Consider the following 12,733-nt stretch of genomic DNA (forward strand, 5'->3'; position numbering starts at 1 on the left):
ATCAATCATTTTCCAAACAAATGTATTTTTAAATGACTGCCATAGTAGTTGGTTATTCGTATTCATTTTTCCTATTTATATATTTAAAATGTCTGAAAATAACAACGCTATACCCTTGATCTATCTCCGTGTGTGTTTTCGTGCCTGTGATTAGGACAACAACGTCTATCTTTAACAGTTGTTTAACAGTTGCTGTGATCATAAAATAGGGTTCATGAAGCCCCCATAAACACAGTAAACACAAAAAATGTGGGACTTTTTGAGTTACTAGTATGCGTCTTCCATCCTCAAATCAAAAATACTATGCTTGAGAAAATGAATGTAGGTAGGATATGACGTGTGCGTGTGTATCCATACAGTATCCATATATATAAACATATGGAGGAGGAAGAGGGGATGTATGTTAGGACATTGCCCAAGGCCTGTGAATGGGAAATGTCCCCCATCAGTAGCCAATAAACACTGGCTTTCCAGTGATGCATACAGAATCATTCCACCACCACCAGCTACCATTCTTGCTGAAAGGTTATTACTCTCTCTCGCTCTTATCTTCCCTGCACCTTTTGATTCAGACTCTCTCACGATCTCCCTTTCTGTCCTCTCGCTCCCTTTTGCCCCTTTCCCCCCCTCTCTGTCCTTTCCACCTCTCTCCTTTTCTCTGTCTTCTCCACCTCTATCGCTCTCCTTTTCTCTGTCTTCTCCACCTCTCTCTCTCTCCTTTTCTCTGTCTTCTCCGCCTCTCTCGCTCTCTCTCCTTTTCTCTGTCTTCTCCACCTCTCTCTCTCTGTCACCATCTTGTCATTCTCAGGCTGTTTTCTGCAAGTCGTCTCTTCTCTTTACATCTGTCCGTCTGTCTGTGCGGGATGGGAAATGCCTCTTATATCCAGGGGAATTGCCCCTTTAGAAGGCAAGATGCTGTGTCCGTTCATGTCGGCTAGGCGTCCGCTCACGGTTTGAAATGAGAGGCTGCTGCTGTTAGGGAACGAGTGGTGATGACGACCTCTAAAGGGAGAGAAGTGGTGGTGAGGAATAGAGCGAGAGGGGAAGAGGAAGAGACAGAAGAAGAGGAGGTTGTGGACCGTCCTGTCTGGTGGAGCAGAACCAAAGCTGTCATTCTACTCTGTGTCTTCTCTCTGCTGAAGTAGACACTGCAGAGGAAATCATTGGTTAGTGAGAAAATGACTCTGGGCGGAAGTAAACTGTGTCTGGAAAAACATTAAGGAAAACAGTTGATTAAAAGCAATTATTAAAATATAATTTTGTCGTTGTTCACTCTATTTCTGTTCTTGGTAATGTGAACATTTTCCATTATCTTCCAGATAGTAGGATACATCCATTAAATGCACATCACGTGGGCATGCACCAGCATCAAGATACACAAACACAATGATCCTGCCTGTTTAAAATCGTTTCTTTCTCCACGGGAATTATTTAAAAACCTGAGGCCTGATACTGATGCAAGACCGGAACATTTCCGCTCACCAAGTTAACCGACGCGTTAATTACCTAAGCGTGGCGGGCTGCTGCATATTGTCCGCCGCTAATCCCCCCCCTCCCCCATGTGTTCATTGGTAACTAACTAATGGTCCGCGTGCGATAAGCCTATCTCACTCACTCTCGCCCCCCCGGAACTGATCAAATATTAATATAAAAATTGTGTCCACGTGATTGTCACGGCTATTGAGAATGATTGTTATGTTCTCCGCTTACAATTACATGTTTTTGTTTTTTTATCAAAATGAATTATTTTCTTCGAGAAAGAAAGTAGGGCTACAATAATAATATAATGACGTCTATTTTGGGTGGGGGTGACGGCGTATAGTAAGCCTAGGCCTAATGCAATAATCTATTCATAAAACAATATAATATAGCCCTATATATATATATATATATATATATATATATATATACATATATCACATATTATAAAATAAACATTATAAGAAAGAAGGGACTTGGATTACAGAAGGAAACAGACAAAGTGGCGGGCAGGTGATCCGAGCAGGTGACGGGACGACACGGGTTACCACGCTGAGCACAGCGGCCTGATCCACACCGCAATATGTAAAGATCTCCAGATCTGAGCGGGAGAGGGAAGTCCATTAAAGTAAGTAGGCTGAATCCTTTACTCTCTCTCTCTCTCTCGCTCTCACTCTCACTCTGCCCCCCCCTTCTCTCTCCGTCCGTCCCTCTTTCTCTCCCTCCCTGGCTCCCTCTTTCTCTCTCTCATAAACTCTCTCTCTCTCTCTCTCTCTCTCTCTCTCTCTCTCTCTCTCTCTCTCTCTCTCTCTCTCTCTCTCTCTCTCTCTCCCACCTCTCTCCCGCTATCGAACCCCCTCCCTCTGTCCCTCTCTCCTTTGGGTACAAAGCCAACAGCCGCTGCGGCAAATGTCAGATTTTTTACTCCGCGCCAATGCGTGTCCTTCCCACCGGTTCCGGTTGTCGTGCAGATCCTTTTTAATCGAACTCTAATTCAGCCCATGAAGACTAAGGTTCGGACCAAGGTGCTTCTTTCTTCCAAACATCTGCAGTGGGTCCCAGACGACGAGAGTTCACGGGGGGAAAAAAAGTCAAGGACGGATCGAAAAGTGACGCGGAAAGTGGACTTTTAGTTTGAAATGGACCCGAATTAAAGAGAGAGGCACCGAGATACGTCAGCACAACTGTCCCAAGTAGGCCTAGTCTCTCTCTCTCTCTCTCTCTCTCTCTCTCTCTCTCTCTCTCTCTCTCTCTCTCTCTCTCTCTCTCTCTCTCTCTCTCTCTCTCTCTCTCTCTCTCTCTCTCTCTCCTCTCCCTCTCCCTCTCCCTCTCTCTCCCCCCCCCCCCCCCCCCCCCCCCCCCCCACACACACACCATCACCTCTCTGGACGCTGCCTGCCATTCGCCGGTTGGCTTTCTCCTCATCACACAGAATATTGGATTGAATAATCCTGAATGCCTATCGGTCATTTCTCTTCGCCATTTGTTAAGACCGCGGGACGTTTTACGACGGTGCGCTCAAGAGGAACGGTGCCGGTGCGCCGTGCGTGATTTTGCAGAGGAGCCTGTCCCCCCAATCCCCGCCCCTCCCCCAAAATAGTACACCTTGTGCTTCTTTGAAACAAAAGTTTATTTTTTTTTACAGCAAAAACACTTTTAGACCTTGTTTTCTTAGGTTGTGTGGCCTCCGACGACTAGGGTCCACCATGGATATGTTCAAAGGCCGGGGGGTCGGAATTTCCGTGGCCGTGGCGCACGGGGTGTTCTCCGGTTCTCTGAACATTCTGCTGAAGTTCCTCATCTCCTCGTACAACTTCCGCTACCTCACCATCATCCAGTTCCTCACGAGTTCCGCCGCCGCGGTGACGCTCGAGGTGCTCCGGCGGTTGGGGAAGGTGGACATCCCGCCGTTTGACTTCCAGCTGGCCAAGGTAAACCCCTAACATCGAGTCTGTGTTCCGTCTAGTGTCGTGATCGAAAAAAAATCCAATATGGAATAGAGGTTCTTCCAGAAGCAGAGTTGGACAAGGTCTGTAATGAATAATGCAATAATAAATATCAATATGTCACCTGATATAGGGGCCTGTGTGTCTAGTTAAATGTATTTTATTTTGTTGATACTTAATATAATTGAGGCCTGGTAATATGGATTTCATGTCTTAATTAACATGATGTGTATCCTTTGCATTATAGCTTTTGCATGAAGTTAGAACTTTCTACTTTTGTCTGTATTGGACTAGCTTTATGATTGTATTATTACTTCATATTTATTTCACGTAGACCCAAGGCTCTTAGAAAGTCTATTGATTGATTATGGACTAAGGCCAACTATAAGTGACTGACTGGCCAATTGGTCGATGGAATAATTGAGTGATTGGTTCCCTTGATTGACTGTTTAACTGACTGAATGATGGGTTTATGACTCTGAGTGTGTGTGTTTGGGGGGGAGTGTGTGTGTGCGTGTGTGTGTGTGTGTGTGCATGTGTAGGTGTGTGTGTGCGTTTGTGTGTGTGAGTTTTTGTGTGTGTGTGTGCGTGCGCGAGCGAGACCGAGACAAGAGAGCGTGTGCAAGTAACTAAAAACATATTAAAGCAATAAAACACAATGCCAGTCCCGTTAGTGATGGACAGACACACCGACTGACAGACAGACAGACAGTGACTGACAGCGATATACCTTAACTTTTTACCTTTCTATTTTATAACGCTGTTTATTTTATTGTTCACCAGCTTTGGCAATGCAAATGTATATTTCTCATGCCAATAAAGCTTTTTTTGAATTGAATTGAATTGAATTGACTGACCCCCCCCCCAGACCTTCGGCAGCGTGTGCATCCTGTCCACGCTGCAGTCCACCCTGACGCTGTGGTCCCTGCGGGGGCTCAGCCTTCCCATGTATGTGGTGTTCAAACGCTGCCTCCCGCTGGCCACGCTGGGCATCAGCGTGTGCCTCCTGAAGAACAGCCGGCCCTCCGTCGGGGTGACCGGTGCTGTGCTCATCACCACCACCGGTGCCGCACTCGCTGGTACGGACCCACACACACACACACACACACACACGCACGCGCACACACGCACGCACGCACACGCACACACACACACACACACACACACACACACACACACACACACACACACACACACACACACACACACACACACAACACCAACACAGGTATAGATACAGATGGGCATAGACACACAAATAGAATCACACACACAAACACCATCGCTCACACACACAAACAGACACACATACAAACACACAAACACATTAAAACACCCACACACTGGTTTAGACATAGATTGACATAAACACACACATATAGAATCACACACACACACGCACACATACACACATATACACACAGTAACACATAAAAAAAAGGTATAAATGTGTCTGTAGATTTTTTCTTGTCAGCCCATTTTTCAAATTTCCTCCCATCCTCCCTCTCTCTTTATCACCATCCCCCACTCTCTCTCCCCCCTCCCACATTCTCTCCCTCTCCTTCTCTCTCTCCCTTCCTCCCTTTCTCTCTCACACCCCACTATCTCTCTCAACGCTCTCTTCCAATCATCCCCCTCTCTCTCTCCTCCCTCCTCCCTCATCCTCCCTCCCTCCCTGATACTTCTCTGATGAGTCTAAAGTCGACCCGTTCATGTCCTGTCTTCACAGTATCAGCTGCCCCCCCCCCCCCCCGTACGGTGGTGCTTAACCTGTGGTTCCCTCCGCTCCGGCCCCTCCCCTGATGATTTAACATACTCCGCCCTTCTTCTTGCATCCCACCAATCAATCTGTTGGCCGGCTGGGGCCAATCAGGATAAGAGCCCATTAGGGGGGGAAACCCCAAACCAAACTCACCGCCAACTTTGATGCAGTTCCCTACGACACGACTCTGTCTTTAACCATAAATGAACAAGGCCGCCCTTATATCGTTCAACACAAAGGCACTTCATGAATTGAATAATTGATAAACCGATCCATTAATTAAAGATGAAAAGATGAGTCTATTGTGTGCGTCGGAGCCTTTGTGTCTGTTCTCTGTTGGTTTCCTCTGATGTCCTGCTATAGGTGTTGTGTGTAGGTGGAGATGTATAGGACCAGTGTCGGTAGGAGGAGGGGCGCCCGCTATGGAGCCAGCCTCCTTTGCTTTCTAGTGGACGGATAAAACATTGTGCGAAAAAACACGGCGGTTGGGACAAAAGTTGAATACGGTTCAGAGGCAAATGGTTGAGCTGTGCAGCATGCAGTAGGCAGTTTCATTGAATGATAAACATTCAGTGAACACACTTCCATTGTAAACAGCAGCGCTGTACACGGGCCTTATGTTATCAATGCCTCAGACATCGCCCATATCATGGTTCCTCATATGGAAAACACAAGGAAAAGAGGCTCTGAAAGTGATGTTAAATCTCTCTCGCGCTCTCTCTCTCTCTCTCTCTCTCTCCCTCTCTCTCTCTCTCTCTCTCTCTCTCTCTCCCTACGTCTCTCTCTCTCCCTCTCTCTCCCTCCGTCTCTCTCTCTCTCTCTCTCTCTCTCTCTCTCTCTCTCTCTCTCTCTCTCTCTCTCTCTCTCTCTCTCTCTCTCTCTCTCTCTCTCTCGCTCTCTCTCTCTCTCCCTCCCTCCCTCCGTCTCTCTCTCTCCCTCCCTCCGTCTCTGTCTCTGTCTTTGTCTCTCTCTCTCTCTCTCTCTCTCTCCCTCCATCTCTCTCTCTCTCTCTCTCTCTCTCTCTCTCTCTCTCTCTCTCTCTCTCTCTCTCTCTCTCTCTCTCTCTCTCTCTCTCTCTCCGTCTCTGTCTCTGTCTTTGTCTCTCTCTCTCTCTCTCTCTCTCTCCCTACGTCTCTCTCTCTCTCTCTCTCTCTCTCTCTCTCTCTCTCTCTCTCTCTCTCTCTCTCTCCCTACGTCTCTCTCTCTCTCTCTCTCTCTCTCTCTCTCTCTCTGTCTCTCTGTCTCTCTGTCTCTCTCTCTCTCTCTCTCTCTCTCTCTCTCTCTCTCTCTCTCTCTCTCTCTCTCTCTCTCTCTCTCTCTCCCCCCAGGTGCAGGGGACCTGACGGGCGACCCCTACGGTTATGTGACGGGGGTCCTCACGGTGATCGTCCACGCTTCCTACCTGGTCCTGATCCAGAAGACCAGCTTTGAGAGCAACCACGGACCCCTCACTGCCCAGTATGCCATCGCCATCATGGCCTCCCCGGTAACTACACACACACACACACACACACACAAACACACACACACACAAACGCATTCTGCGGCTGTGTGCTATGATGTGTATAATGTGTGTGTGTCGGTAGGGTGTGCGTCCTATGTTTTTGTCTGTGTGTGTGCAATGTGTACGTGGTGTGTGTGTGTGCACACGTGATGCGTGTTTGTGTGTGTGCTACGTGCGTGTATGTGCGTGAGTTATAGACTGAGCTGAGCTGTCTATAAATAAGCAGGGTTGTATTGATTATGTCTTTAAATCCCTACATTAATCACATGTGTGTGCGCAATAATTTGTGCCCACTCATGGATTGTTAATAAAGCAAATATAATAACTTTAATTATGATGAATTATGATAAAGTATTACTTAGGGGTAGTTATACTGCAGTCAGCAATTCATAAGAAAGCTTTATATAAATTTGATATTGCCAGATGTGTCTTGCTGACCTCATTAATGAGAGACACGATCATGATGGTTCATGGGGTCTTCCAAACTCTCCTTTCATTTCTTTCTCTCTCCATCTCAACCTTTTTACCTTTCTACTGTGGAAGGAACATTGAAGCTCTATTCGCACAGCCCAAGGGAACATTAAGAAATATAAATTACATTTGTGATTGCCAAAGAACAGTTTATCTCCCTTGTGCTCTGTATATTTCCTCTCTGCCGTCTACAGAAACGTTGAAGCTACGTTAACACAGCTGAAGGGAGGGGAAAGAATTCGCAAAGTTTTGAATGTCAACATTGACTCCCTCCCGCCACCAGGTGCTGCTGGTCTGCTCCATGGCCTCCATGGAGGGCATCCACGTGTGGACCTACGGGGGCTGGCAGAACCCGGCCATCGTGGGCCTCTTCCTGCTGTGCGTGCTCATCGGCTGCGCCATGAACTTCACCACGCTTCACTGCACCTACATCAACTCGGCCATCACCACCAGCTTCGTGGGCGTGGTGAAGAGCATCGCCACCATCACCGTGGGCATGCTGGCCTTCAGCGACGTGCAGCCCACCCAGCTGTTCGTGGCCGGCGTGGTGGTCAACACGCTGGGCTCCGTCATCTACTGCTGCGTCAAGTACGCCGAGACGCGCCACAAGAGCGCCTACGAGGACCTGGAGGAGACCCAGGAGGTTGGCTCGCCCACCGGCCCTGCCCTACCAGGAGAAGGGTCTGTCCAACGGCAGCGGGCCCCCCGCCGACGTGACCACCTCCGGCACCCCGCCCGGGGGAGGAGGGGGCGCCGCCGGGGTCGGGGCCAAGCCGGCGGAGAACGGGGGAGTGGGGGTGGACGGGGAAGGGTTGTCGTGGGAGATGGACAAAAGAGGCGACAGCGGCGTCGGCGACAGCGGCGTCGGCGACAGCGGCGTCGGCGACAGCGGCGTCGGCGTCGGCGACAGCGGCGGTGTGGCCCTCCCGGAGATGACGGAGGCTGAGATTACCGAGATGCAGCGGGAACACCTCCAGAAGGAGCGTCCCGTCTCCTCCTCCGCGCCGGGGCAGATCCTGGGAGACAGCTGTGCCGGGGTGATGAGGTCGGTGAAACAGATGCAGTTCCTGAAGAAGGAGCCGGGGCTGATCGACAACATGGAGCAGCAGAGTCCGTGACGCCGCAGCGGCCCCCGAGGTCCCCTCTAGAGAGGGGACGGGAGGGGAAGGAGGATGGGACTAGGGGGGCGGTGGGAGCAGAACTGTTCTGGAGCATGAAGGTGGGATCAGAGACCCCCGATCAGACATGGAAGGAGAGGGCGAGAGAGAGAGACCCACAGAGGCTAACGTCTCAATCAACTCAAATCAGCTAGCTAGCTAGCTAGCTTGCTGCAGTGCAAAATGGTTTCCAGTGGTCGTGATGTTGAAAAGATAAGCTTGCTGGACGTGTTGGACATGTTTTCAACATTCGGTGCCCCTAGGGACTTCAAGCATGCAATGGCACGTACAACAATACATAAAACAAACAAGACATTATTCTGGAAACGTGTTTGCACGGGAAAAGTGAAAAATAGCAAAAGGAAATAAGAGGATTCTAATTTTAAGCTCTATCTGAACCATAACTTGTGTCTTGCCTCCATCATCAGTCTATGAAATGATATGGTTTGGGTGCTATTGTTTAGCCTTTCGTCGTTTCAGTTAGCCTTAAACACTTTCCTTTAAAGCAGAGGGAACAAAGAATTCAGCTAAATACTTATTTTTCATAGGTTTTCCATTTGGATTATTTTTCCAATGTCTTAAAATAAAGAAAATAATCTTTGCACATTTGATTGATTTCATGTATTAGGTCACAAATGGTGAGATTCAGGGACCAGCTTCTATGGTTATATGTTTGTAGGTCAACCTGGACATCGATATGTTCAGGGATTGAAGTTTGAAGTTTAAAATTATCATCATGAATATAACATAGTACTTTATTGATCCCAGAAAGGGATTTTCAGGAATTGAGATTAGAGATTATTATGTTTTGGTTAAGGATTTTCCTGGTCGTCTGGTGATGAAGTTGTTAAAATGGCCTATATATTGCCTTTATTTCGCACAGAAATAGTCAAAATGTCAAAATATGTTTACAAACCCAGTTCTCCCACGGGAACTGTTCGATAGCAACTTTCCGATGGCAACTCTATGATGGTAAGAACTAACCAAAAACATCATGCTTACGTTGAAAAAACATAATTCATTTTTCTCTGCGGTTCTACTTTATTCTTATTCATTATTTTACAATTCCATGGAAATTGTTTTTTATACTAGGTAAAAGCACTTCAATGCCTGGCTTACTCAGGCTAGCATGTGCTAACCTCCCACTGATCTTTGTGACGGCAGAGAGCTTGGAAATTGGATATGAAACCATTTGAAATTTCAATTTCCGGAGCTGCAGGTGCCGTGGGCTGAATTCTATGAAACATCTGTTTGTTTAATGTGATGTACCCACCTACTAATCCCAATAACACAGATTATTAAACTCCCAATCAACCCTCAGTCATTATGATTTGTGTGTGCATGTGTGTGTGTGTGTGTGTGTGTGTGTGTGTGTGTGTGTGTGTGTGTGTGTGTGTGTGTGTGTGTGTGTGTGTGTGTGTGTGTGTGTGTGTGTGTGTCTGTGCAAACTGAAAAAAACTGTTCAATTGGTTCTAGGGAATTAACACAGAAGCTGCCAAAACAATGATTGCATATTTGTGGTATTCTAAATCCCCCAATCTGTACCATCTTTATACCACAGTTATGATTCATATTCAATAAACATGCAGTGTTGCTGGATTTCCAAATAAGATGTGTTTGTCATGTCGAAATTCATGTTCAGTTCAATCAGGCGTTCCCTACAAAGATTACAGACAAACAGTTCTGATATTATGGCGACTCAAGCAACATAGCAGGTTATGTTTCAGTTAATCCTACAGTAGATTAATGTAGTAATTCATTATTAGTTAAATAATTGTAATCTTCATTTTGGTGTCTGGTGTCGGCTTCATGTGTGGAACTCAGATGGTCTGAATGTTCACAGAACCATCAGTGCTACATAGCCTGGATCCCGATAGCCTGACCTCACATTCTGATTGGCTACACAGATCAGTTTCATCTCTTCAACATTGATTTTGGTGGGTGGGTTTACTTTTTATTGACACACAAACTCCTCAGACAATCAGCATAACATTGACATATCATTTGCTGCCATCACGGTGCGCTGTTCAGTGGATACACAGGATAAATAAAGAACGGAGGAACAGAGAATACTTTCTGCCGATAATTTATAATTTAAGCACAAATTAACTCTCACAAGTGGGTGCAACCCCAATTGTCCTAATTGCTACCTGAAAAAGTGGGAACACGCACAACTGAACATGCAAATGTGAAATTAAAATAAAATTGACTCAAATTGCAATTTAGTAGTAGGATTACATTTTTGGTAAATAATGAGATTATACAAATAATTTTGCGTGCATACAATTCAGTTTCTGTACTCTTCTGATTTCAGATCAGTCTCAGGTAGACTGCCTCTTGATAAAGCGTGACCGCATTCTCTAGCACTGATCCACTGCAACACTCCACCGTCTCCTAATAGGTGGTGTGTACACACGGTGTTCTAACAACACTAATGGGATGTCGCTAGTGGTTATTGGGAATGATTGAACAAAATATGAATTAAAAATGTAGCTGAAGGCCACGCTTAGTGTTCATGTATTTAAATGAGCAATCATGATCCTAAATGAGTTACATAACATCGATGAAGATCCTTATCCTCAGCCCTCGGGTAACCTTCCGCCTCCTTATTAACAAGGAACTTTCAAGGCTTTTGTATGATACTGTTTAGGCAAATCCTGTATTTGCGTATATCTTAACTCAATATGGCTTCGGGCCCTATCTTGCATCCGGCGCAATTGACTTTCTCACTGGCGCATGTGTCGTTGCTAGTTTGCAACTGGCGCAGAGCGTTCTTTTCCCTCCTGCGCCACGCGTCTGTAAATTAGGGAATGATCTTGCGCCGGTTCGGCGAAAGGAGGAGGCGTGTTCTGGCGCAAACGTTCCCTGGTGCTGTTTTGCAGTTTCAGAAACCACTTGCGCCACAAACCAGGAAATACCTGGTTTAAAGTCAGTGGCGCGTTGTTCAGATGCTATTTTAAGGGCGCATGCATAATGTTGCTTGTGCACCTCGCGCATACACTTTGCTTCTCTAATCTACCTAGCCACACATTCTTGGTAAATTATTTGGGAAAGAACAGCTGATACAGCGGTAATAAGTTGTACTTTTAAATCAATGCATCTGCAAACACTGTACAGCAAACACATATTTTCTTGACACAGACATCATGTAAATGCCCATAACTTTTAGGATTGATGAGTATTTGATCGTGAGAAAACAATTGTTTTACCGCGAGTGAGTGCTAAAAAGAATGAATGAATGCGGGCGCGCGTGTGTGCTTCCATCTGTTTAAACACACGCAAACTAAACACGTAACGCCAGGTAAAACCGCCCACAAAGCTACTTGCGCTTGGCGCTTCTCACTTGCGTTTCAGACCAGTTAAAATAGGGCCCTTCATGTTATTGGTACATTCATATCAACACTTTGCATCTCAAAACGTGTTATCTGTGACTGGTGAGTAATTGGGAGTGTGTACATTGCAATGAGTGGGATGCTTTAGGCTATACCACTACCATAGTCCCAGCCTGACAGGTACTGGGTTTGATCCACTGCCTGCAGCCCGTGTTTATGTATCCAAGAGGACCTGTATAAATCTCTCTGGATAAAAGCTTCTGTTAAGTGACTACTTTATGTACCGAAGCTGTCTTTTTCCTTTCATGCAGAATATAATCCAAAGTGAACCATCAAAATCTTCAGTTTATTTTCTTGATGGTGTCTCCGATGTACCGATGAAGAGTGATGTCACCTGAATCATGTAAGCACTTTGCAGGTGGGAAGGCTCCTACAAGGACAGTGTCTTCACTATATCCTGTACACTTCGATGGGCTTACTTTTATTCATCAGGGACCCTCTGTGCAGCACTTGATATCAGAGCTTCATGGGGTGGTCGAGGCTTTGATTCTGCCATCTAAAGGTAGCGTTTGATGTCTTTTCTCAGTCCAACATGATGTACGTTATTGAAATTAGTTTCCTTCATGATCAAGCTTATATTGGGCAGAAGTGCGCAGGCTCTGATCAACTGGGATTGGGGTCTTAATACATCTACAACACTTCAAACACTTCGATAATTCAATATCAGTCACTTAAAGGGCCCCTATTTCCCCACACTGTCTGATTCGCCATTACAAGCTCTTTTAAAATTTGCCCTGCGAGCCACATCACAAATGGGAGGGTCCACCCCGATGTATGATGGACAGATCTGTCTACCAGCCTACTCTGTCGACCTTCGAATGGTACGCTTAATCCAACCACCATGAATCTGGGTTGACACTTCAGCTTGAGATGTCACATGGCAGTGGCTAATTACTCTCACACCTGGTGGTCAAACAGGGGTCCTGTGAAGATGACTTTCTCCCCTATTCCACTGTAGTTCACTAAAGCAAATGCCATTACATTTATTTATTAAAGCTATTTAAGTACATGCAGACCACTAC

At 46.3% G+C, this 12,733-nt stretch overlaps 1 protein-coding gene across 1 annotated transcript; it reads left to right on the top strand.

Annotated features, from left to right (window-relative positions):
- The first annotated feature begins 3,185 nt into the window (after positions 1–3,185).
- Positions 3,186–8,280, top strand: slc35d3 (solute carrier family 35 member D3). The gene is given in 5 exon segments (XM_056581967.1): positions 3,186–3,410; positions 4,294–4,504; positions 6,516–6,673; positions 7,446–7,814; positions 7,816–8,280. Coding segments are annotated over 5 exon segments (1,428 nt in total).
- Positions 8,281–12,733: the final 4,453 nt, after the last annotated feature.

This window comes from Gadus chalcogrammus, chromosome 21 (assembly GCF_026213295.1).
Source record: "Gadus chalcogrammus isolate NIFS_2021 chromosome 21, NIFS_Gcha_1.0, whole genome shotgun sequence".
NCBI classification, from domain to species: Eukaryota; Metazoa; Chordata; class Actinopteri; order Gadiformes; family Gadidae; genus Gadus; species Gadus chalcogrammus.